This window comes from Corvus cornix, chromosome 6 (genome assembly GCF_000738735.6).
Source record: "Corvus cornix cornix isolate S_Up_H32 chromosome 6, ASM73873v5, whole genome shotgun sequence".
NCBI lineage: Eukaryota > Metazoa > Chordata > Aves > Passeriformes > Corvidae > Corvus > Corvus cornix.
In genome coordinates, this window is record NC_046336.1 from 14351377 (window position 1) to 14371998 (window position 20622).

General features: G+C 53.3%; 1 protein-coding gene across 1 annotated transcript; it reads left to right on the forward strand.

Annotated features, from left to right (window-relative positions):
- The first annotated feature begins 93 nt into the window (after nt 1–93).
- On the forward strand, nt 94–20345 carry ABCC2 (ATP binding cassette subfamily C member 2). Its single transcript, XM_019293901.3, is given in 33 exon segments — nt 94–2908; nt 3441–3614; nt 4021–4146; nt 5180–5314; nt 5688–5810; nt 6141–6196; nt 6409–6640; nt 7258–7448; nt 8001–8178; nt 8675–8929; nt 9390–9455; nt 9931–10068; nt 10396–10542; nt 10818–10906; nt 10996–11058; nt 11255–11381; nt 11544–11720; nt 11824–11991; nt 12292–12478; nt 13339–13471; nt 13903–14008; nt 14255–14474; nt 14931–15007; nt 15009–15086; nt 16074–16229; nt 16332–16531; nt 17169–17295; nt 17710–17811; nt 17910–18053; nt 18302–18460; nt 18700–18866; nt 19209–19403; nt 19815–20345. Coding segments are annotated over 33 exon segments (4668 nt in total). The 5' UTR covers nt 94–2866; the 3' UTR covers nt 19945–20345.
- Nucleotides 20346–20622: the final 277 nt, after the last annotated feature.

Genomic DNA, 20622 nt, shown 5'->3' on the forward strand with positions numbered 1-20622 from the left:
CTAAAGTTTATTTATATTTTCAGGTAAGACTGTAACCCATGTTGCATACCCTGAATTGATCAGGACCCTGCTGTGCCAGAGAGTACAATCACATCCAGAATGCCAGGGTGGGAAACATCATAGCTGCAGCTGGGAAACAAGGCCTGCTGTGGTTAGCCAGTAGGATAGGTGGGGATTAGCAATGCAGCAGCTGTAAGTGGTGAGAAGCACCTGACTGATGAGGTGAGGAAGCTGTGAGACATGCTGGGCTGTGGGCCCTCAGTGCTCGAGGTGGGATTGGTGCATGAGGAGATTTCTTGGGAGGACAAGGTGCTTTTCCTAAGGGAGTTCCCAGGTTTTTGTCCCAACATAAAGCATAAACCACTTGTTTTCCAGACAGTGCTTGGGGAATGTGCCTGTTGAGTCATTACTGCCTAGTCAGGATTGAAGCCTCAGACTCACTTCAGTTACTCTGTAAAATATCCAATGAAAGATTTGAATGGCATCAGGGTGGTCCATTAGAAGAGCAGAAACCCAGAGGTAAAGCACCTTTATCCTTGCTGCCTGCTCTTCTGTAAAATATGACAAAGCTGATGAGAATCCCTCTGACAGCAGAGATAGTGGACCTCAGGAAGCAAAAGCAGGGTACAGATTTCTCGTCTCATCTTGGCAATAGCTTACAGCCTGTGAGGATGTATGGAAAAAATGTGATACTTGGCAAGGTGGCAGCACCTTTGTCACCTAAAATAGAATCACAGCATTGAAAACCTATCATCAAGATTACATATTTTCAGCCTAAAGGGTACATCCACCTTTTCACATGGATCTTCAGAGATATTTGTGTCTCCCAAAACCTTGGGAGCCTAAGTTCTTAACGGAGGAGCTGGGAAGGGAATGACTGCATAGTGCTGGCGTCAGCCTGCTTTAGCACTGACAGATGTGCAGGCAGTAGGAAGGATCAAAACCTGGAAAGAGTGATTAAATTTGTGGCTATAATCAATATAGTTTGGAATCCCCGCTTTAAGAGTTCATGGCTTATGTTGTGAGATTTCATGAGTCATGGTCATGATTATGATACTGGTAGCTCAATTAAGATGAATATTCTGCTGACCCAGCCCCCTCAGGTTTTTGTACTCACATGGAGTTACAGCATGACAAGGCAGAGAGGCAAACCCTTCAGAGAAGAGAGGAGCAGTGAGGGCTGGAGGAATTTGTAGATTGCCCAGGAGAGACCTCTGGACCGGACCCTGTGTGAGACAGGCATGAATCAATGCCTAGTTTTGAAAAGTTATGCTGGACAACAGATGGATAAAGACAGGGTAGCACAGGGAAACTGATACTGTTGGCAAAGAGGTGCTACTGCTTTGCTTATCTTGGTCCCAGTGAACATTTTCTGGGTATTTTAGTGGAGGAAGATTTATGGAAGGAGCTGAAGGACAGTAAGGCTTTGTGGGTTTTTAGGAGGAGCATGTCCCAGCTGTGAGGGTAGAGAAAGTGGAGGTGTGCTTGTCTTGAACATTGAAAAGAGCGGAATCTTGTGCTGAGAGACCAAAGACGGGGTGAGGATGAACTGTGACATGTACTAAAAACTGAGACAAGGGGGCACTACCTAGGAAGGTGCCATAAGCAAGTGGCCCCCTTGGCAGCAGTGCTCCAAGTGGTTTTGAGCAAGGCCAGAGGACATCTGTACCTGTGTCAGAAAGAAGAATCACATCAGCAGTGCAGATGGTCAAGGGCTGAGTGACTGCTCCATTCACTTACTCCTTATTCATTGTATCAGTTTACAGCTCTCATGGGCAGTGTATTGGTTCTGGCCTGGAGGACCAAGCACTAGGGGTAGTTTTATTTACAGAAACATGTGGATTTAATCAGACAAACTGCTAATAATTAACCACTGATTTGGACATTGAGCCTTTCTCTCATATTGATGGTTCCTGAGCAATTACTCATTGTGTCACCCTTGACTTCTGAGTTATCTACTAACTCCATGTATAATGAGACAACATAATCATTGCAGTCACTCTACTGTCCCCTTTTATCTACTATTCCTCAGGAGCACACATGATAAAGCAAATCCAGTTCCAGCCTTAGTTGCACCGTCCCCGCTTGTCCCTGTCACACCTAGGCCTTTCTAAGCAGCAAGGGTTCAGTGGCAGTCATTCTCCTCAGGAATCGTCCTCTTTCTGTCTCAAAGTGTCTGGGGTTTTGTGGTCAGCCAACTGCCATAACACACAGACAACATGGAAATGTGGGAAAGAAAGAAGCAAAAGGAGAAGTTTGGAAAATCTTCAGGCTCTGCAGGCTGGAAATTAGTAAAAGGAGCATGCATCCTGAGGACTCAGACCAGTGCAGCATGTGGTCAGCTCAGCTGCCAGACACTTTGAATTCCCAGACCTGGGGTACTGCTGGTGTCACCTTGCCAGGTGGCACCACCCACGGTGGCACCAGCCGTTGCTGGCCTTTACGTCGGCATTCAGCCGGCTTCTCTCACTGGAGCGGTCTGTTGCGCCAAAGTCATGTCTTTAGCTGGTCCAGATGAGTTTGTGTCTGTTGGTGTGCACTGATCAAGGCTGTGGTTTCTGAGCAATGGCTGTGGTGTCCTGCAGTGACTCTGTGATTTCCTTTTGTCTCCCCTTTGACCTCTTTCTTGTGTCTTCCTCTCCTCCCTTCTCCTGAGCCTCTGCAGCTTCCCAAGCCCTTTTGGTCACTGCTTTGGTTTGTGGGGTTGTGCAATAGCACCAAGTTAATAAATAACTGTGTGTCATCAGGGATTTTGTCCCAAGACCGCTTGAGGGTGTGTGGGGGGACTTTTATCCCGAGCATCCACCCAGGTCTCTCAGCTGGGCAGAGCGAGGGGAAGGAGCTGCCGCTTCTCCTCCCCTGAGCTATGTCAGCAGCCCTGGAGAAGTTCTGCGGCTCCATCTTCTGGGTGAGTGGCTGTTCCATCCCCATTGCCTGTTCTCGGGGTAGGACACCCAGTGGAGGGGGAGAGCAGTGGATTCCAAGGCTCGCAGCTTGTCCTGCCAGTGGGCGGCAGAGGTTCTGCTGTTTATCCAGGACTGCCATGGCACTGAGTGCTGTGCACTGCCTGCACGGTGTTCACCAGACAGTGAGGCAATGATGCCTCCCTGAGTGAGCTCTGTCCTGTTTTAGCCCACCTGGGAAAACAGGGCACCCTGTATGGACTTCCTGGGGAATGATTTGGCTTCAGCTGCTTCTGCTGGCTTGGCTCCAGCAAGGGATGGCCATTCCACGTTCAGGCAGAGAGATGGGGAGAGAGATATCACTCGGACCTCGGCTGAGTGCTGAAATGCTCAGCCAGGAGGGCGGGTGTTGAAGGGGGATGCGATGGGGTAGAGCTGGGTGGGCAGGACCTACTGGAATGTTGGCTCTTGTCCTGTGTGCCCAGTGAGAGTTAAGCCATCCCACATGACTTGGTGTTCTGTCCTTGCTGCCCCCAGAATGATTCCTACCTTGCTCGTCCGGATGCTGACCTGCCTGTGTGCTTCCAGCAGACTGTGCTGGTCTGGGTCCCCCTTGGCTTCTTCTGGGTTTTGGCCCCATGGCAGCTCCTGCCCATGTGCAAATCCAGAGCCAAGAAATCCTCTGTGACCATACTCTATGTCATCAAACAGGTAGAGTGGAGCTGAGGGGGCACAGATGACAGGCTGGGGCAGCCTGAGGTGTAGGTGGTGTGAGTGGGAAGATTCTGTGCTACAGTCAGGTGTGGGATGGAGAGATGAGAAGTGTAGGGGGGGAGGAGCAGTGGGATAGGGGACCATCTGGGACAGAAAGGTAAAGGGGAGTCCAGCATGAGGTGTATCTGGGACAGAGGGGATAACGGGGCTGGGGTGCAGTGGGAGGGAGGGCAGAGTGTGTACTGGGGCCTCTCATCTTGTGGGCTGTTTTCTTTCAAACTTAAAATGTTTGCAGTGCTCAGAGTCTGGGTTGAAAAGTGTTTATGGGTGTATTTCATGCCGAACTCTGTTGTCTCCCAGTGGTTCCCAGTGTCCACAACGGGCTGGCCCCCTTTCCCCACAGGTCCTGGCTACTCTGCTGATGCTGACGGCAGTGGCAGAGTTGGCCCTGGCATTTGTAGAGGATGCTGAGCAGGATGTTGTGCCAGCTGTCCAGTACACGAACCCCAGCCTGTACATCGCCACCTGGGTAAGGGCTCAGCCGTGAGTGTGGTGTGTGGCACCAGGGACAGGAGGAGGCTGCAGCGCCAAGCAGCGCAAGAGTTCCCTACCACAGACATCAGTGGGAAGCTGTTTCCACGAGGGAAGGGTAGCCTGGAGATTGGATAGGACTAGCCCCAAACATGTGTGGGTGGTGCTTGAGGGCAATATGTTGAGGGCAGGTGCATGGTTGTACAATGCTCCCTGCTGTTATCCTTAAAACTGGGATGGTTCTATGCCTGCAAGTGTAGCTGAGCTCTCTGACAGAAGCTTTACTAGGAGCAGTGTGGGTTTCACAGGAGTGATTTTGCAGTGTGAACATCAGACCATGGCTGGCTGCTCTGATGTCTCACAGCTTCCTGTACATTGCTGCTCAGTTTTGTGCAGAGAGCCTGGAAGTACCACGGGATGCCCAGGCAGAGGAGAAAGCTGAGGACCTGGGGGCTACTAGCTTGATGGAATATGTGCATGCAAGTTACAGACATCTTGTGTGAGACATGGGATATTCTTAACAAATGCTCAGGAGCTACACTTGGAAGCAAAAGTAACACCCTCATTTGCTATCCTTATTTTGTCCTGTCATTTAGTTTCACATGCAGAGTCCATGTGAGATGATAAGGCAAGGGCACTGCCCAGAGAAGCTGCACTGCTGGGATGTGATCTGGGTTCAGTTCCAGGTCAGGAGACAACGTGCAGGAGACAGGGTATAACCCCTCACAGCTGGACATGTCTGAGAATCTGGACTGAGAACAGCTAAAAAGAGTGATAGTGCCCTGCTGTGATGTCAGGGTACATTCAAACCTGATCTTATGTCTTCCTGAAATAAACCTTTGCCCTATGCAATTAATTCTGAAACTTACAAAGGGTTGGTGGTGTGTTCAGGCACTCAGGATATTCAAGGCAGTGAATCCCAGCAGATCATGTGTGCTGGCATCCCAGGACACATGCTCTGAAGGCACTTTTAGATCCAGACCTAGTCCTGCAGCTCTACCTGAACCTCTGACTGATTGTCTTTTCTGCAGATCATGGTCCTGCTGATCCATGATGCACGACGCTTCTGCTTGTGCAGAGATTCAGGGGTGCTTTTCTGCTTCTGGACACTGTCTCTTCTCTGTGGGATACTGCCGTTCCAGTCGCTCGTCCGGAAAGCCCTGCAGGTTGGATTTGGCAGGAAGCTCTCTGCTTCCCCCGCCCTTGTTCTGTTCCCAAAGAAAGTTTCTTCATACTCTTCTCTTGAAAAGCTCTCTGTGGTATCGCTGAGGTCCCAGCTGCCCTGGGGACCTTGGGGAACCAGAAAAGACCTGAGAAGGAATTGCTGTTGAAATTCATCCTGTCTAATTTCTCCCCTTAAACAGTTATGGGAGGAGGTCAGCGAGAAGCAGGGAGAGGTTGCAAAGGGAAGCTGATCCAGGACTCAGAGCGAGTTTTGCAGTGCTCTGTTGGGCTCAGCCAGGGGATGGATCTTGTCTCTGAGTACCAGGTGGCCTTGAGATAACCCCCTGCAATAACCTCGGCTTTCCATTCCTGCAGGAACCAATCTCTGACCTGCCAAGGTTTATCCTTTTCTTCATCTCCTACGGGCTCCAGCTGCTGCTCTTCCTTGTCTCAAACTTCTCAGATGTTGCCCCAGAAACAAAGGAAATCGGGAAGAAGGTATGAGGACTATGTGGGAGTGGGTTTGGTGTACCACATCCTGAGCATTGTGTGGGGCAGGGCAGGCTCCATGCAGGCTCCAGGCTCCTTGGGAAGACCTGAGGACTTCATCACAGGGCCCAGCAAGAGCTGGAGCCTATAGCACAGGGCATCTGCATGTGTGACCAGAGGGGGCTGCTACTGGCTGTGAGATGAGGTTTCTGGGGCTGGAGCTGGCATGGTTTGAAACCTATGATGCTCCTTAATGGCTGGGGGTGCTAAATCAGCTTTTGTCAACACCATCTCCCAGCGTCAACAATCTCTCAGTATGCCCTTTGCTTTGCACCGTAGAACCCAGAGGTGACAGCCTCCATCCTGAGCTCCATCACCTTTGAATGGTACAGCAGGTGAGCAGGGCTCTGAGGGAGGTTGGGCTGGCAAAATGCAGGGGTGCCCCAGGGGAACCTGCAGCACAGGCTGCTTGGAGTTAGGTGGAAGAGGCACCACACTGGGTGCAGCCTGTGCAGCCTGAGCCCGGGGCCAGGCTGGGTGTGAAGGCTCTGCGCTTGCAGCAAGGAGTCTCCAACAAGTATTCCAACGGGATTTCTCTGTCCCACAGCATGGTCCTCAAGGGCTATCGCAAGCCTTTGGAGATAGAGGATGTCTGGGAATTGAAAGATAAAGACAAGACAAAGGCTCTTTACACTGCTTTTGAGAAGAACATGAAGACTGCAATGCGGAAGGCCCAAGCAGAACTGGAGAAACGGAAACGCAAGAAGAGACGCCAGGGAAGTGACCCAGACCATGTGAACAGCATGAGCAAGGCCCAGAGCCAAGACATCCTGGTGCTGGTAAATCCATTCCTGCTCTTGGTCTTGTATGAGACTGAGACATCCAGGTCCAGCCTTGGGGAGCAGGGTCACCTCACTTCCTGCAGCCCTCTTTGCTGGGTTTTCCCTTCTTTGATCCTGCAGGTCCATGGGCAAAGATAGGGGAACCCATGACAGGGTCTTCCTGTTGTGTCCTTGGCAGATCCCCATATTTTGAGAGACCAAGAAAGTCCATCCTTCTGCCTTACATAAAGACAGGAGACACCCTCAAGTCTGCAGTACAAGCAGTTCCCTTATGTCTATCTACCTCAGATACTTCCCAGCAACAGAGGTCAGAGTAAACATCATTCCATGACCACCCCTGGCCTCAGATTCTTCATATTTGCCCGATTTTTGGCCTGAGAGGTTCAGGCTGGTTTGGGTTTCAACAATTGTCTTTGGTACAAAAGAGAAGGTGTTAGTCCTGGGTGTGTGTGACATAATCAGAGATCAGTGAAAGGGAATGTGACAGGAGTTAAAACTAAGGCTTCATTTAGGATGCCTTATCTGGGGTCTGTGAGGTGCTGCCCTGGAATTCCTTCCAGATACAGGATGCCTGCACAACCAGCTCTCTCACTTTGGTGTGGACTTCCCTCTAGGAGGAGAAGCAGCCAAAGAAGAAGAAGAAGAAGAAGATGGGAGACAACAAGGACTCTGGCCCTCCCAAGGATTATGCCAGGGGCTGGTTGATGAAAACCCTGGCCAAGACCTTCCGGCAGAACCTCTTGCTAGCGGTGGCATTCAAGGTGGTGCATGACGCACTTGTGTTTGTCAGCCCCCAGCTGCTGAAGTGAGTTCTTTCTCTCTGTCCTGACTTTGCACCTAGCCCCACCACCTCCCAGTGCATGTGCTGTACTCAGCCCCACCATCTTCCATATGTGTGCCTCTCCCAGCCATGGACCCTGGGGACATTTCGTGCCCTCACCAAAAGTGGGAGAATGTGTTGGGATACACTTTAATCAAGAGCTGATCTGAGCTGCCTACCAGCTCTTATGTGTAATATCTTGCTCCCTGCATTCTCTGTTATGCAGTCCTGCTCCCTCCCTGGAGACAGTCCCAGCTCTTCTTTGGGGCCCTCCACGAGTCAGTGCAGCTCAGCCCAGCAGGGCCTCCCCAGTTTGTTTTGCAGAGCAGCACGGTCCCTGTGGATGATCTTACATTAGTGACCCATTGCCGTGTCCCTGGCAGAACAGGGTTCCCAGCTTGCTGAGCATCGCCAGCTCTCTGGGGCAAGGTTTTGGTTACCACTCTTGTGAGGATGCTCTCCCTGCATTCATTTGGAACACCCTGCTTGGGTCTGTCTCACTAGAGTGTGTGTCTCATGAGCTTCTTTCCCCTCCAGGCTGCTGATTGCCTTTGTGTCGGACGAGGATTCCTTTGCCTGGCAAGGCTATTTATATGCCATCCTGCTCTTCCTGACAGCGCTGATCCAGTCCCTCTGCCTGCAGCAGCACTTCAGCTTGTGCTTCCAGCTTGGCATAAACGTGCGTGCCAGTCTCATCGCTGCCATCTACAAGAAGGTCTGTATGGTTCTGTCATCACCCCTGTTGGCTTTCTCCAAGCTGGGCCGTGGATAAAATCATCTGTTGCCTGCCCCATCAAGCTGGGGTGACTGGGGTGTGTGCACTTTACTCCTCAGAAGGCACAGGGAGAGCTTGGGGGACACCCATCCTGCACTGGGGACACTGTGAGCCCTAGTTCTGCTTGGGACCTGGGAGCTGCAACCATGTGTTTGACAGCTACCAGGGGCCGAGGGAGGTTTCTCTTCAGAGCAGTGCAACACCTAGGGCAGGTGCCACTAGGATTCCTGCACGGGGATGTGTTTCTTTGCACCCAGCATGCAGTGGCTCCAGGTCTGCAGGCAGTGAGGAAAGCACCTGTGGCCAGTACAGAGGCACCAGGGGCAAACTCAGAAGTGGTTTCAGCCTGGCCTGCTAATTCCCTGCTCTGAGCCATGCTGCTGGCAGCAGGGCTGCTCCCAGACTGGCTTGTGGTGACTGTGCTTTCTCTTTCCAGGCACTCACCATGTCCGGAGCCACCCGCAAGGAGTCCACGGTGGGAGAGACTGTGAATCTGATGTCAGCTGATGCCCAGAGGTTCATGGACATGGCCAACTTTGTTCACCAGCTGTGGTCATCCCCCCTGCAAATTATCCTGTCCATTGTCTTCCTTTGGGGAGAGCTAGGCCCCTCTGTCTTGGCTGGTATTGCAACCATGGTGCTGCTCATCCCCATAAACGCATTCCTGGTTGCCAAGGCTAAAACCATTCAGGTCAGTGGTGGGTGCAATATCCTCCCTGGTCCCCCACGTCCATCCCCACTGTTGCTCCCCTCCCTCATTTTCCACACTCCCTACCCTTTGCTGTTATGCTGTGGATCTTTCCCAGCCTAGGAAGTTGATCTCGCTTGGCTGGAGGTATCTCTAGCCTGAGCCAGAGGTGGTCAGCTGCCATGAGTAGGAGACAGGTGAGATCTGTTCTACCATCACAGCTGAACTTGAACCAGACTGGGCACAGCCTTGAGGACTAAAAATGAGATATTGCCAATTGTAAGATGAAGCTTCAGCTTCTACCTGACAGCAGGGTGGTGTTTTTCCCCAGCTTGTCCAGAGCCACCGGGAGCCAAGGCTCACCTTCATGAGATGACTTCTCCAGGCTATGGAGCAGCCCAGATGTATTTCCAAGGGTGAGCTGCTGTCTGGTTTAGGTGATGTCTGGCTCTTCTGTTTGTAGGAGAGGAACATGAAGAACAAGGACGAACGCATGAAAATAATAACTGAAATCCTCAATGGAATCAAGGTGAACAGTGGAGTGGAGACTCCCTGGGCAGCTGCTGCACCCCTCTTCTTGGTGCACTGTACCTGGAGGCAGCACACCTGTATAACCCTGCTGCACCAGTGTTAGTCTAGCTTGGGGGCCCTGGGTCTGGGTCTCAGCAATTCCCTTGGCTTCCTCATCTATTGAAAAGTTGGCTGGGGAGGAGCTCTGGGACTTGAGAGCCAAGAGAGGATTTTCTGAGTGTTTCCTGGATGGCTGTGGTAGTGGCATGGTGGCAGAGGGGCTGGTGGTGACCTGTAGGCTAAGGCTGAGGGAGTGGGAGTGCACTGGGGAGTGCTGTAAGCCGTGAGCAGGACAGGAGAGGGGAGATGCAGTGGCCAAGCAGGCTTGTGAGCAAGCCAGGAGCTGGTGACAGAGGTGCTGGCCACCAGTGAGCTGAGCGTGGAAGTGGGCATTCCTGTGAGGCCAGAATCTGCTCACACTGCTCATCCTGCAGATCTTGAAGCTTTTTGCCTGGGAGCCCTCCTTTGAGAAGCGAGTTAATGATATCCGTGCACATGAGCTCAAGAACTTGGTGAACTTCGGTTACCTGCAGTCAGTCTCTATCTTCGTGTTCACATGTGCTCCCTTCCTGGTGAGTGACAACAGCCCTGGGGAGGCACATACCTTCCTCTGAGCTGGGGCTGGGCTGTGTCCAAGGGAATGGGAAGTATCTGGAACCTCAGCTGGAGTGCTCCTGGCTGGTGGATGCCTGGGATGCAGATTACGGTTCTGGCTGCTGGCAGGAGAGCTGTAGTGGAAAGGGGTCTCACCGAGATGGTGAAATGGGGCTCAAAGGAGAAGGGAAGCAGGAGGATCACAGGTCTCCAGCAGGAAGGCACTGCTGAGGCCTTGGGGCAGTGTGAGGGTCTGAGCTGCACACAACCACACTGATGGTGGCTTTCCCTGATATCTGTCCCAGGTCTCCTTGGCAAGCTTTGCTGTCTACGTGCTCGTGGATGAGAACAACATCTTGGATGCACAGAAGGCCTTTACTGCCATCTCCCTTTTCAATGTGCTGCGCTTCCCCATGGCTATGCTGCCCATGGTCCTCTCCTCCCTGGTGCAGGTCAGGCCTCATACAGGGCCGGGGGTGTAGGGGGATCCTATGCCCCTGTCCAAACCAGCACATGGAGCTCGGGTGTGTGATGGACCCCCAGGGTCAGTGCACAGGGCTCTGCTGGCAGTGGGGTGGGACAGGACTCACATGCATGACACAGGTTTGGGGCTCAGACGTTGGGTGGGGACTCTGTGATGTGGTGCTCTTCTTGTGGGGCTCCTGCCAGCCCACCCATCTGTGCCCCATGCCCACGTGCTGTCCTCACCCTCTTTCTCTCGTGGCAGACCAATGTGTCGACTGCGAGGCTAGAGCGCTACCTGAGTGGAGAAGACCTGGACACCTCAGCTATCCACCACAACCCCATTGCAGGCAGGTGAACCTCCAGATTACTCCCTGTGGGTCCCAGGCTGGCCCAGCCCTGGGCTTTCCCCTCTCTGAGGGACATCTGTCTCTGACAGGCAGTGCCGTGCGCTTCTCGGAGGCCACCTTTGCCTGGGAGCAGGACGGTGACGCTGCCATAAGAGAGTGAGTGCTCTGTGCCACATCAGGGGCAGAGGGCTGGGAAGGGGGAGGCTTTGTGTGTTATTAGTCGGGGAGGGCAATCACCTCTCACAGTGCTGCTAGATGTGAGTGTCCCAGAGACACTGCTCTGTGCTGGTCTCACACAGGAACTGACGGGCGACCTGGCAGTGCTGCTTCCTCAGCCCTCATGTCTTTGCAGTGTCACCCTGGACGTAACACCTGGGAGCCTGGTGGCTGTGGTGGGGGCTGTGGGCTCAGGCAAATCTTCGTTGGTGTCAGCCATGCTTGGGGAGATGGAGAATATCAAGGGACACATCAATATCCAGGTGAGAGGAGCCAGCCAGTGCAGGGGGCTTTGGGGCTGCCTGGGAGCTCAGTGGGGAAGCAGAACCATCCCAGAGTGGTGGCTCAGGGCAAGGACAGGCTGCAGGAGGAGTCAGTGCTCAGGCTGATCTCTGACAGGTAGCTGTTCTTGTGTATCCTTCCAGGGCTCCCTGGCCTATGTCCCCCAGCAGGCCTGGATCCAGAACGCCACACTGAAAGACAACATCCTTTTCGGGTCAGAACTGGATGAAGCCAAGTATCAGCAGGTCCTCAAGGCCTGCGCCCTCCTTCCAGACCTGGAATTGCTGCCTGCAGGTGACCAGACAGAGATTGGAGAGAAGGTACCAGCCCTGGGCACTATGGGTTTCCGATAGCACCTGCAGCAGAGGTCAGAGCTGTTGCCCTGTGCCAGCCCCATGTTCAGGGAGGGCCTTTCCCTTCCAGGGGATCAACCTGAGCGGGGGCCAGAAGCAGCGGGTCAGCCTGGCCCGGGCGGTGTACAGCAATGCAGACATCTATATCCTGGATGATCCGCTGTCTGCCGTGGATGCCCACGTGGGCAAGTACCTCTTTGAGCACGTACTGGGGCCAAAAGGGCTGCTGCAAAAGAAGGTGAGCACCCATCCCCTGCAACCTACCACCCAGCCAGGCAGGAGTGGCACTGGCATGGTGTTAACGATCCAAGGAAGTCTGAGGTTGCTTGCTTGGGACAGAGAGAAATTCTGTAGCTTTCATGTGAGGCTGCAGCAGGCAGGAGAGGCCTCATGAGTCCCCAGAGAGGTACCCTGTGTCCTCATAGCCAGGCATTGATAAGCAGAGAAGTCCCCAAGTAGGAAAAGGAGAGCCTGCAGACCCATGGCTGGGGATGAGGGGTGCTCTGATGATCACTACCCTGCAACCCCTTTGTTGCAGACACGGATCTTGGTGACGCACAGTATCAGTTTCCTGCCCCAGGTCGATAACATTGTGGTGCTGGCAGCAGGAGCAGTGTCTGAGCATGGCTCCTACAGCACCCTACTTGCAAAGAAGGGGGCCTTTGCCCAGTTCCTGAACTTGTATGGCAACCAGGAGGAGGATGTGCCAGAGGAAAATACCACAGGTACTGGGAACACAGTGGGGCTGTGGCAGTTAGAGGGGCTGTGCATGTATATTGGAGATGAGAAGATCTGATCTGTCAGCCTGACCAGGCCCTATCCAGCCCAGGCACCAATGGTGCCTGCTGTGACTCCTCAGCTTCTGGCAATCAGCAACACAAGGACTTCCTGACTAAGGTTTGCATTCAGGCATTATGTTGAACATCCAGCACAGGACCTGTTTAAGTTTTTTACTCCCTTTTTAGTTCATTTATTATGTATCCCAAAAACTCATGTGGCAACAGGCTCCATATTTTTGTGATGCTGGGGTCAGAAAGATCCTTTGGTTTGTTCTAAACTTCCCACTGGATAAAATTTCATCTTTATCATACTCCCCAGTGCTATGGGGAGGAGTGGTGCCAGGTCAGGGGGATGCTCACTCTGTCAGGGCTCAGCTGAATTGTCCAGCTGCAGCCTGACTATTCCCAGTATGTCTTCACAGGACCCATCTTCACCTGCTCAAAGAGACATTTCTGAGCTGGAGTGATATGACCTACCAGATCTTGTACCTACTAAACTAGCACAAATGTTTGCTTGAGGTCTGGCCAGTGGTGCTGGGATAAGTCAGCAGCAGGGATTGCCTCCATGCAGGCTGTTAGCCCTATGTCCCCTGTCAGTTCTCCCTCCTGCACAATGTATTTTTTCCTCTTCCTGCTGTGCTGGTCTTGCAGCAAGGTTGGAGAGGGTGTGATATGTGGTGGTAGGACACAGCCTAGGCCGAGGGTGCGGCGTGGAGCTGAGCAGAGCAGAGGTGTGGTGCATGGGATGTGCTGTATGCTCTTTCCTCAGTGCCTGACCCTACCTTCCCCCATCCCTGTTCTTGTAGCTGTTGCTTTAGCTGGGGATGAAGAGGAGGCTGATGAAGGTGTCGATCCTTGCATGGAGGAGGGCTCTGGTGATGTGGTGACCATGACCCTGAAGCGAGAGGCCAGCATCCATCGGAGAAAATTGAGTCGCAGGTGGGACACGACCTGAGCTCTCAGTTCTTTCCCCTGGCACATGCACTGCTCCCTCGGAGACAGGGATCTGGGGGCTTCCTGGGGAGTTTCTGCTGGGAGCCTCCCTCCCTGCCCCTGCTCCTACCGCAAGCCACTCTGGGTCAGGAGCACCTGATTTTGCCTTTACTCACACTAGTGTGCCACAGCCTTACTCTGCTGTCTTCCCTGAAACTCGTGCTGCTGGCTAGTTCTGCTTTTGGGAATGAGGCTATAATTTTATGTCTGTACATGCCTAGTGCTTCCACAAGGCTCACTCAAAGCTGCCCGAGTTAGGACATTATTTTCCAGAGGACTCCACCACTGGAGACCCAGTGCAGCATAGAGATGGACCCCCAGGAGATTAGGAGTGATCCAAGACCTTGTGACTAATGGTACTCATCACCTCCCTGCAGCCTTAGTAGAAAGAGCACCAGTTCCCGGAAGAAGGCCCAGGAGGAGCCCCCAAAGAAGCTGAAGGGACAACAACTGATTGAGAAAGAAGCTGTGGAAACCGGCAGGGTGAGGAGGATGGAGGGATGAAACATTGTGCTGCTCTGGCTAAGTGCTGCCAGACCCTGACTGTGGCTCAGGGAAGCTGGTGTGGGCTGGCTGTGGCCCCACCACAGCCAAGAGACACGAAGGAGACAGAGCTGCCTGGGACTGGTGGGCGGGGTGGTGGAGGGGAGCACTGTGGGCAGCAGGGTGGAGTCCCAAGGCTGTGCTGGGTGTCATTGCCTGCGCTCTGATGGGCTCAGCTGTCCACAGGTGAAGTTCTCTATGTACCTGCGGTACCTGCGTGCTGTTGGCTTGTGCTTTTCCTTCTGGATTGTCATGGGCTACGTTGGACAATACGTTGCCTATGTGGGGAGCAACCTGTGGCTCAGTGCCTGGACTGACGACGCGCAGCACTACATGAACCAGACCTACCCCACGCAGCAGCGGGACCTGCGGATCGGTGTCTTTGGGGCACTGGGCGTGTCACAAGGTGAGGGTGGGAGGACAGCGGTTCCCACTCGCCTCATCTGTGTGCTCCAGGAGGGATATGACTTGCAAGGCCTGCAGCCAGCAGTGCAGCAAGGAGCAGGGGACCCAGCACTGTGTTCATTTGCCTGCTGCCTTCCTTCCGGCTCCTGGCTGAATTGATGACACATGCTAGTCTGAAAGCAGCATAAATTGCCCCAAGTCTGTGTTGCCCCCTTAGCTTTAAGATCATTTTCCTTAATCAGATTGGACATAGTGCTAGGGCCCAAGGCTTTCCAGTAAGGTTAGTGTTCCTCCCCTGTGCTGGGACGCAGCTGCTGTGGCTTCCCAAGAAGGTGGGATGCGCGATTATCCCAGTGGCTCACTGCAGACATGTCTGTTTGGTGTGTCCATCCAGCCAAAGGGTGCCAGGGGCCAGTGTCACACACGAGTTGGTGACAGCCTCGTGCTCTCCCTGCAGCTCTCTTCCTGCTCTTCGCAACCATGCTGTCTGCCCAGGGCGCCATGCGAGCCTCCCGCGTCATGCACCAGCAGCTGCCTCAGCAACATCCTGCGCGTGCCCATGAGCTTCTTCGACACCACCCCGACCGGCCGCATCGTCAACAGGTTTGCCAAGGTAAGAGAACACCCCCAACATGCAGAAGGTGTTCGTTCCAGCAGGTCTGGAGAGCACTGGGTAGTGGCATAACCCTGCTCTTGTTGAGCACTGCACAGCTAAGCCCAGGTAAGGGCCAGGAAGGGACCAGGAGGGCATGGTGGATGCAAGGCTGACTGTGAGGCAAACCACATCCTGGGCTATACTAGAAAGACAGTGTGGCGAATCACAGGAAGTTGTTACCTCCTCTGCCCAGTGATAAGGAGGTCACACCTGAATACTGTGTCCTGTTTGGGGTCACCTGGGCAAGAAAGATCTGGAGAGACAGAAGAGGGTCCATAGTAGATTACTAAGAGAGGTAAGAGCCTAGAGCTCATGTCCCATGATGAGAAGTCCTTCTGGTTATAGACTTCCAGCAAAATCTATAGTCTTTTCCATGTAAGTGAAGGTCATGAAACAAAGAGAAAATGAGAAAGGAGGGAAAATACAAAAAGGTAATTTCAAGTGTGCTGCTACTCCACTTCTTCCTTTGGTGCTGTCTCTTGGTTTTTGGGAACAAAAATTTCTCTTCAAATAAAGGCTATGGGCCTGCTGGGTTTACTCTGAGTTGTGAGAGTATGTGGTGCCCAGCTAGGAGATGGATGGACCAGATGGAGACCTGGGTGCACCTGCATGGACCTGGAGTTTGCCCTGTCCCTCTCTTTGCTTCAATTAGTGCTCCTGCATCCTTGGTCCTGATGAAGATGCAGTTCTTAAAGCTGGTCTGTGTAACAGGAGAGTATTACAGGAAGTTTCTCTGTTAACTCAGCTGTTCCTAAGCTAAGAACTGTGGCCCTAAATGATGTTGTGACCATAACACTGATTCAGGGTCATCCAATATTTTTACAAGTGTCTGGCACTGTGTTACCATACGAGTGTGTAGGAACCTTGTATGTATGGGGCCTTTGAAGGCTTCTCATTCTCTCTGGGGACACTGACTGCTTCTCTATACCTTTTGATATGCTCCAGGATATCTTCACAGTGGACGAGACCATTCCCATGTCCTTCCGCACCTGGCTCTCCTGTTTCATGGCCATCATTAGCACACTGATCATGATCTGCCTGGCCACTCCATTCTTCGCTGTCATTATCGTTCCCTTGAGTGTCTTCTACTATTTTGTGCTGGTGAGTAACTGGGCCTTGAGTGAAGCTTCTGCCCTGCTGAGAGCAGTATCTTTGTGGCTGCTGGGCTTTGTGTTGGTAACCAAGCTGTGTCCCTCGTTTCAGCGCTTCTATATCTCCACGTCGCGCCAGCTAAGGCGTCTGGACTCTGTCACCAGGTCTCCCATCTACTCTCACTTTGGTGAGACAGTGTCAGGCCTTTCCGTGATCAGGGCCTATGGACACCAAGAACGGTTCCTGAAGCACAATGAGACCACCATGGACATAAATCAGAAAAGTGTTTATTCCTGGATAATATCAAATAGGTGAATTTTACCCCTTATGCTACAGCACAGCCTGCAGCACCTCTGCCCAGGGGCTTCTGGGTCCTGAGGGAGGTCCTTGAGATGCTGCAGTCCTCCCTCTTGATCTCAGCATTGAGGGTCTGTGTAGGTACTGGGGGAGTTTAGGATAGGGGCACCATCTGTGGCAATGGGACATTTTAGGGTGATTTTTTTATGCCCCCCTACAAAGTGTCCAGAGGCCAGGCAGGGTGAGTTGTGCAGTCAAGGGCTGGGATGCTCTTGGTGAGTTCTGTGAAGAAGGTGATCCTCCAGGCCCAGTGGGAGTGCGATGTGGGCACTTTCTGATTTTGAATCTTACTGGTAAATGATTTGGGTGTGTGAGGGTTGTATGGTTGGGGCTCTTCTGATACATGGCATTACCAGCACAAGAGGTTATGTGTGAGACATGGACTGACATAAATGAACCTGCTTGCAGAATTGGCCACAAACGACCTGCTGTGTACATGAACCAACGTGTGCTGTGTGTAGAGCACTGGGCTCATGGCTGGGTGTGGGGATGCTGCTGCAGTGCTGCTGTTACTGCTGGGCTCTGTGTTGGGCACAGGCAGATGCCTCCCTGCCTCTCTCACTGTCCTTCACCTGTCCTCTCCTGGTGCAGGTGGCTGGCCATCCGTCTGGAGTTCGTGGGGAGCCTGGTGGTGTTCTTCTCTGCACTTCTAGCAGTGATTGCAAAGGGCACTTTGGAGGGTGGCATCGTGGGTCTTTCTGTCTCCTCCGCTCTCAATGTGAGTGAATGAAAGCATTTTGTCCTTCCAGGACAGGGTTGTCTCTGGGAGCTCTGGGCTGGTGGCAGGATGCTGCCCTGACACCAGCTGTGATCCATGGAAATGGGATTATCTGGGGTGTCCCACCAGCTAGGGAGTGGCTATAGAGCCAGGGAAGCACATATCCATCCCAGTGTGAGTGGGATGCTTGCTGCTATGAGGAGGAATATGGCCCTGCTGTGGATCAGAGATGGTGCAGTAAAGTTTCTGAAGGGCTGGAGAGAGGTGGGCTGTCTCTTGGCAGTGGAGCATTAGGAAGCAGGCCACGGATGCTCGTGCCCAGGATGAGTCCCTGAGTCTCAGTCCTGGGCTGAGATGGGAGGTGGTTGTTCCTAGGGGCCACTGAGCTTTGGATCCTTTGGTTCTGCCATGCAGGTGACCCAGACACTGAACTGGCTGGTGCGGACATCTTCGGAGCTGGAGACCAACATTGTGGCTGTGGAGCGGGTCCATGAGTACATGAAGGTGCAGAATGAGGTGAGGAAACCAGGGTCCAGGCAACCATCAGCTGCACAGCTTGGTGCTAGGCAGCATCACAGAGTGAGCCTCCCTAATGCTCCTGTGCCCTCCCCCAGGCTCCATGGGTGACAAAAAAGCGTCCACCACGTGGCTGGCCCAGCAAAGGCGAGATCCAGTTCATTGACTACCAAGTTCGCTACCGACCTGAACTGGACCTGGTTCTTCAGGGGATCTCCTGTAATATTGGGAGCACTGAGAAGGTGCCTCTGCCCTCACTACACTCTTTATAGAGACTCTGTTAAAGCTGTTTCTTCTTCTTGGCTTCAGTCTGTGGACTGGGGTGGGATGGTGATGGGATGTGGCTCCTGGGGACTTGAGCTGCAGAAAAGGAACCAAAGCAGACAATCTGGGTGATGGTAAGGGCAGGAAGGCCCACCAGACCAAGATGGAGACCATCTGCCCTGTTTTCTACAGCCCTGTCAGCTGGTCTAAAAAGCTGCTTCCACAGGTTGGGGTCGTGGGCCGGACCGGGGCTGGAAAATCCTCCCTCACCAACTGCCTGTTCCGGGTGCTGGAGGCAGCTGGAGGGAAGATCATCATCGATGAAGTGGACATAGCAACAATTGGCCTCCACGACCTGCGCAAGAACCTCACCATCATCCCCCAGGTGAGCTGATCCCCACCTCTCCACATCCCACCGCTGCATGGCCCCCCGCAGGCAGTGCATGGCCTCAGTGCATCCCTGGGTGCTGTGGACGTGCCAAAGGCCTGTGAGCAGGCTGTCACCACATCCCCTGCCAGCTGCAGGCAGTGCTGTGGGCAGGATGTGGCCACACTTGGAGGCCTGGAGCCATTGCCCCTGCTGAATGGCTGTGGTGGGGCTGAACACGGTGCTGTCCCTGGCAGGACCCTGTGCTCTTTACTGGAACCTTGCGGATGAACCTGGACCCCTTTGACCAGTACTCGGACGAGGAGGTCTGGAAGGCCCTGGAGCTGGCTCATCTGAAGACATATGTGCAAGGCCTTCCTGAGGGGCTGCTGCATCTCGTGAGCGAGGGAGGGGAGAACCTGAGGTGAGCAGAGATGCAGGCTCAGCTCCCCTCCCTTCTCTTGGTCCCAGGGTCCAGCCTGGAACAGCAGCCTCCAGTGAAGTGGCTGTCCAGGGATGATGCACAGAAGCTTCTGGGAAGTGAAGATGGAAGAAAACGGCCGAGGAGTCTTAGGGAGCTAATGTGAGCCAACCCTTCTGTGGTGGCCCAGAAAGCAAGATTCTGAGGGATGTGGTGCTCAGGGTGGCAGACGGTCAGCGGGGAAAGGACAGGGACGGTGTTGGGGTCGGAGCAGTGAGAGGTAGTAGGCTTGCAGAAGCTCTGCTAGTGTCCGTCTAGTAACTCGTGCTCTTCATCTCATCCCAGTGTTGGGCAGAGGCAGCTGGTATGCCTGGCTCGGGCCCTTCTCCGCAAAGCCAAGATCCTCATCCTGGATGAAGCAACAGCAGCCGTGGATCTGGAAACTGATCATTTAATCCAGACAACAATCCGGAGAGAGTTTGCTGACTGCACTGTCCTTACTATCGCCCACCGCCTCCACACCATCATGGACAGCAACAGGTACCACGGGACAGTACTGTGGGGCAAAGGGAATGGGGATCTGAACTCCTAGGATGGGGTGAGGGGTGGACAGCAGCAGAAGCAAGAATGCAGCCAGAGGGCCAGGGGTGGATGCAGTGCCTGAGGCAGTAATACACCGTGGTGAAGAGAACAGAAGCAGAGGACGGATGCCCATGCAGTAGTTATGCCTTTGTGGAAGAAACATTTTCTGGGGTCCTTCTTTGCAGCAACAGACCACAGAGGCATCTGCTATTGACACCTCATGTGTGTGACCCCGCCAGCACAGGGAGGAGGGCTGTGCCCTCATTGCTGCTGAGAGGAGAACCACATAAAGTGGTTTAGGAGGGGTGAGGCTGCAGCGCTATCCACTCGGATCCTGGGACTTCATGCCTTCTTGTTCCCTTCTGCCAGGGTGATGGTGCTGCAGGCTGGGCAGATTGTGGAATTTGACAGTCCTGAGGCGCTGCTCATGAAGCAGGGCATCTTCTCCGCGATGGCGAAGGACGCCGGCATCGCCATTACAGAAACCACCGCCCTGTAGGCGGAGCGCCGCAGGGGCCGGGGGTGTGAGGCAGCTCCTCCTGTGCCACTCGCCCAGTGGGCACCAGTGTCTCCAAGCTGCCCAGGAATTTGCCTCTCTGCAGCGGGGAAGCAGAGAGGGAGGCTTCTCTGGTTGTCCAGGGACAGAGCATCTGGACTCGAGTGAGCTTTTAACCTTGCTACCGCATCCTGCCTGCTGTGCACAAAAGGGTCTGGAGCTGCATAATTTACTCCAGGATAGAGGGGAAAAGCTATCTGCCAGGCAGGGAGAACATGACCTCCATTGGGGGTGGCATTAGTTTTTGTACTTCACCATGCCAGGTGACCCTACCTTAGAGATGCTTTTGCACTATGGAATGAAATTTACAGTTTAATCTAAGAATGAATGTTGTAATTTATTTACTTTTTGTAACTTTGTTGTCTTCTAACTAAAAGGCTGATGTCAAGGCATGTTAAGTAAGCCCCGGTTTAGCTTTAAGCCTGGCTAGTGCTTGGGTGGGGAGAGCTGCCAACAGAGGTTACACAGAGCTGGGCAGTCCAAATTCAGTGGCACAGCTCTACTCAGCCAAGAACACTATTCTCTAGCAAAACCAGGGCCACCTGCCTGCGGCTACTGCTCCCTTTGATTGTAGTGCAAACAAATGAGCCCTCCCTGAGGCTATCACAACCACTTGTGGGG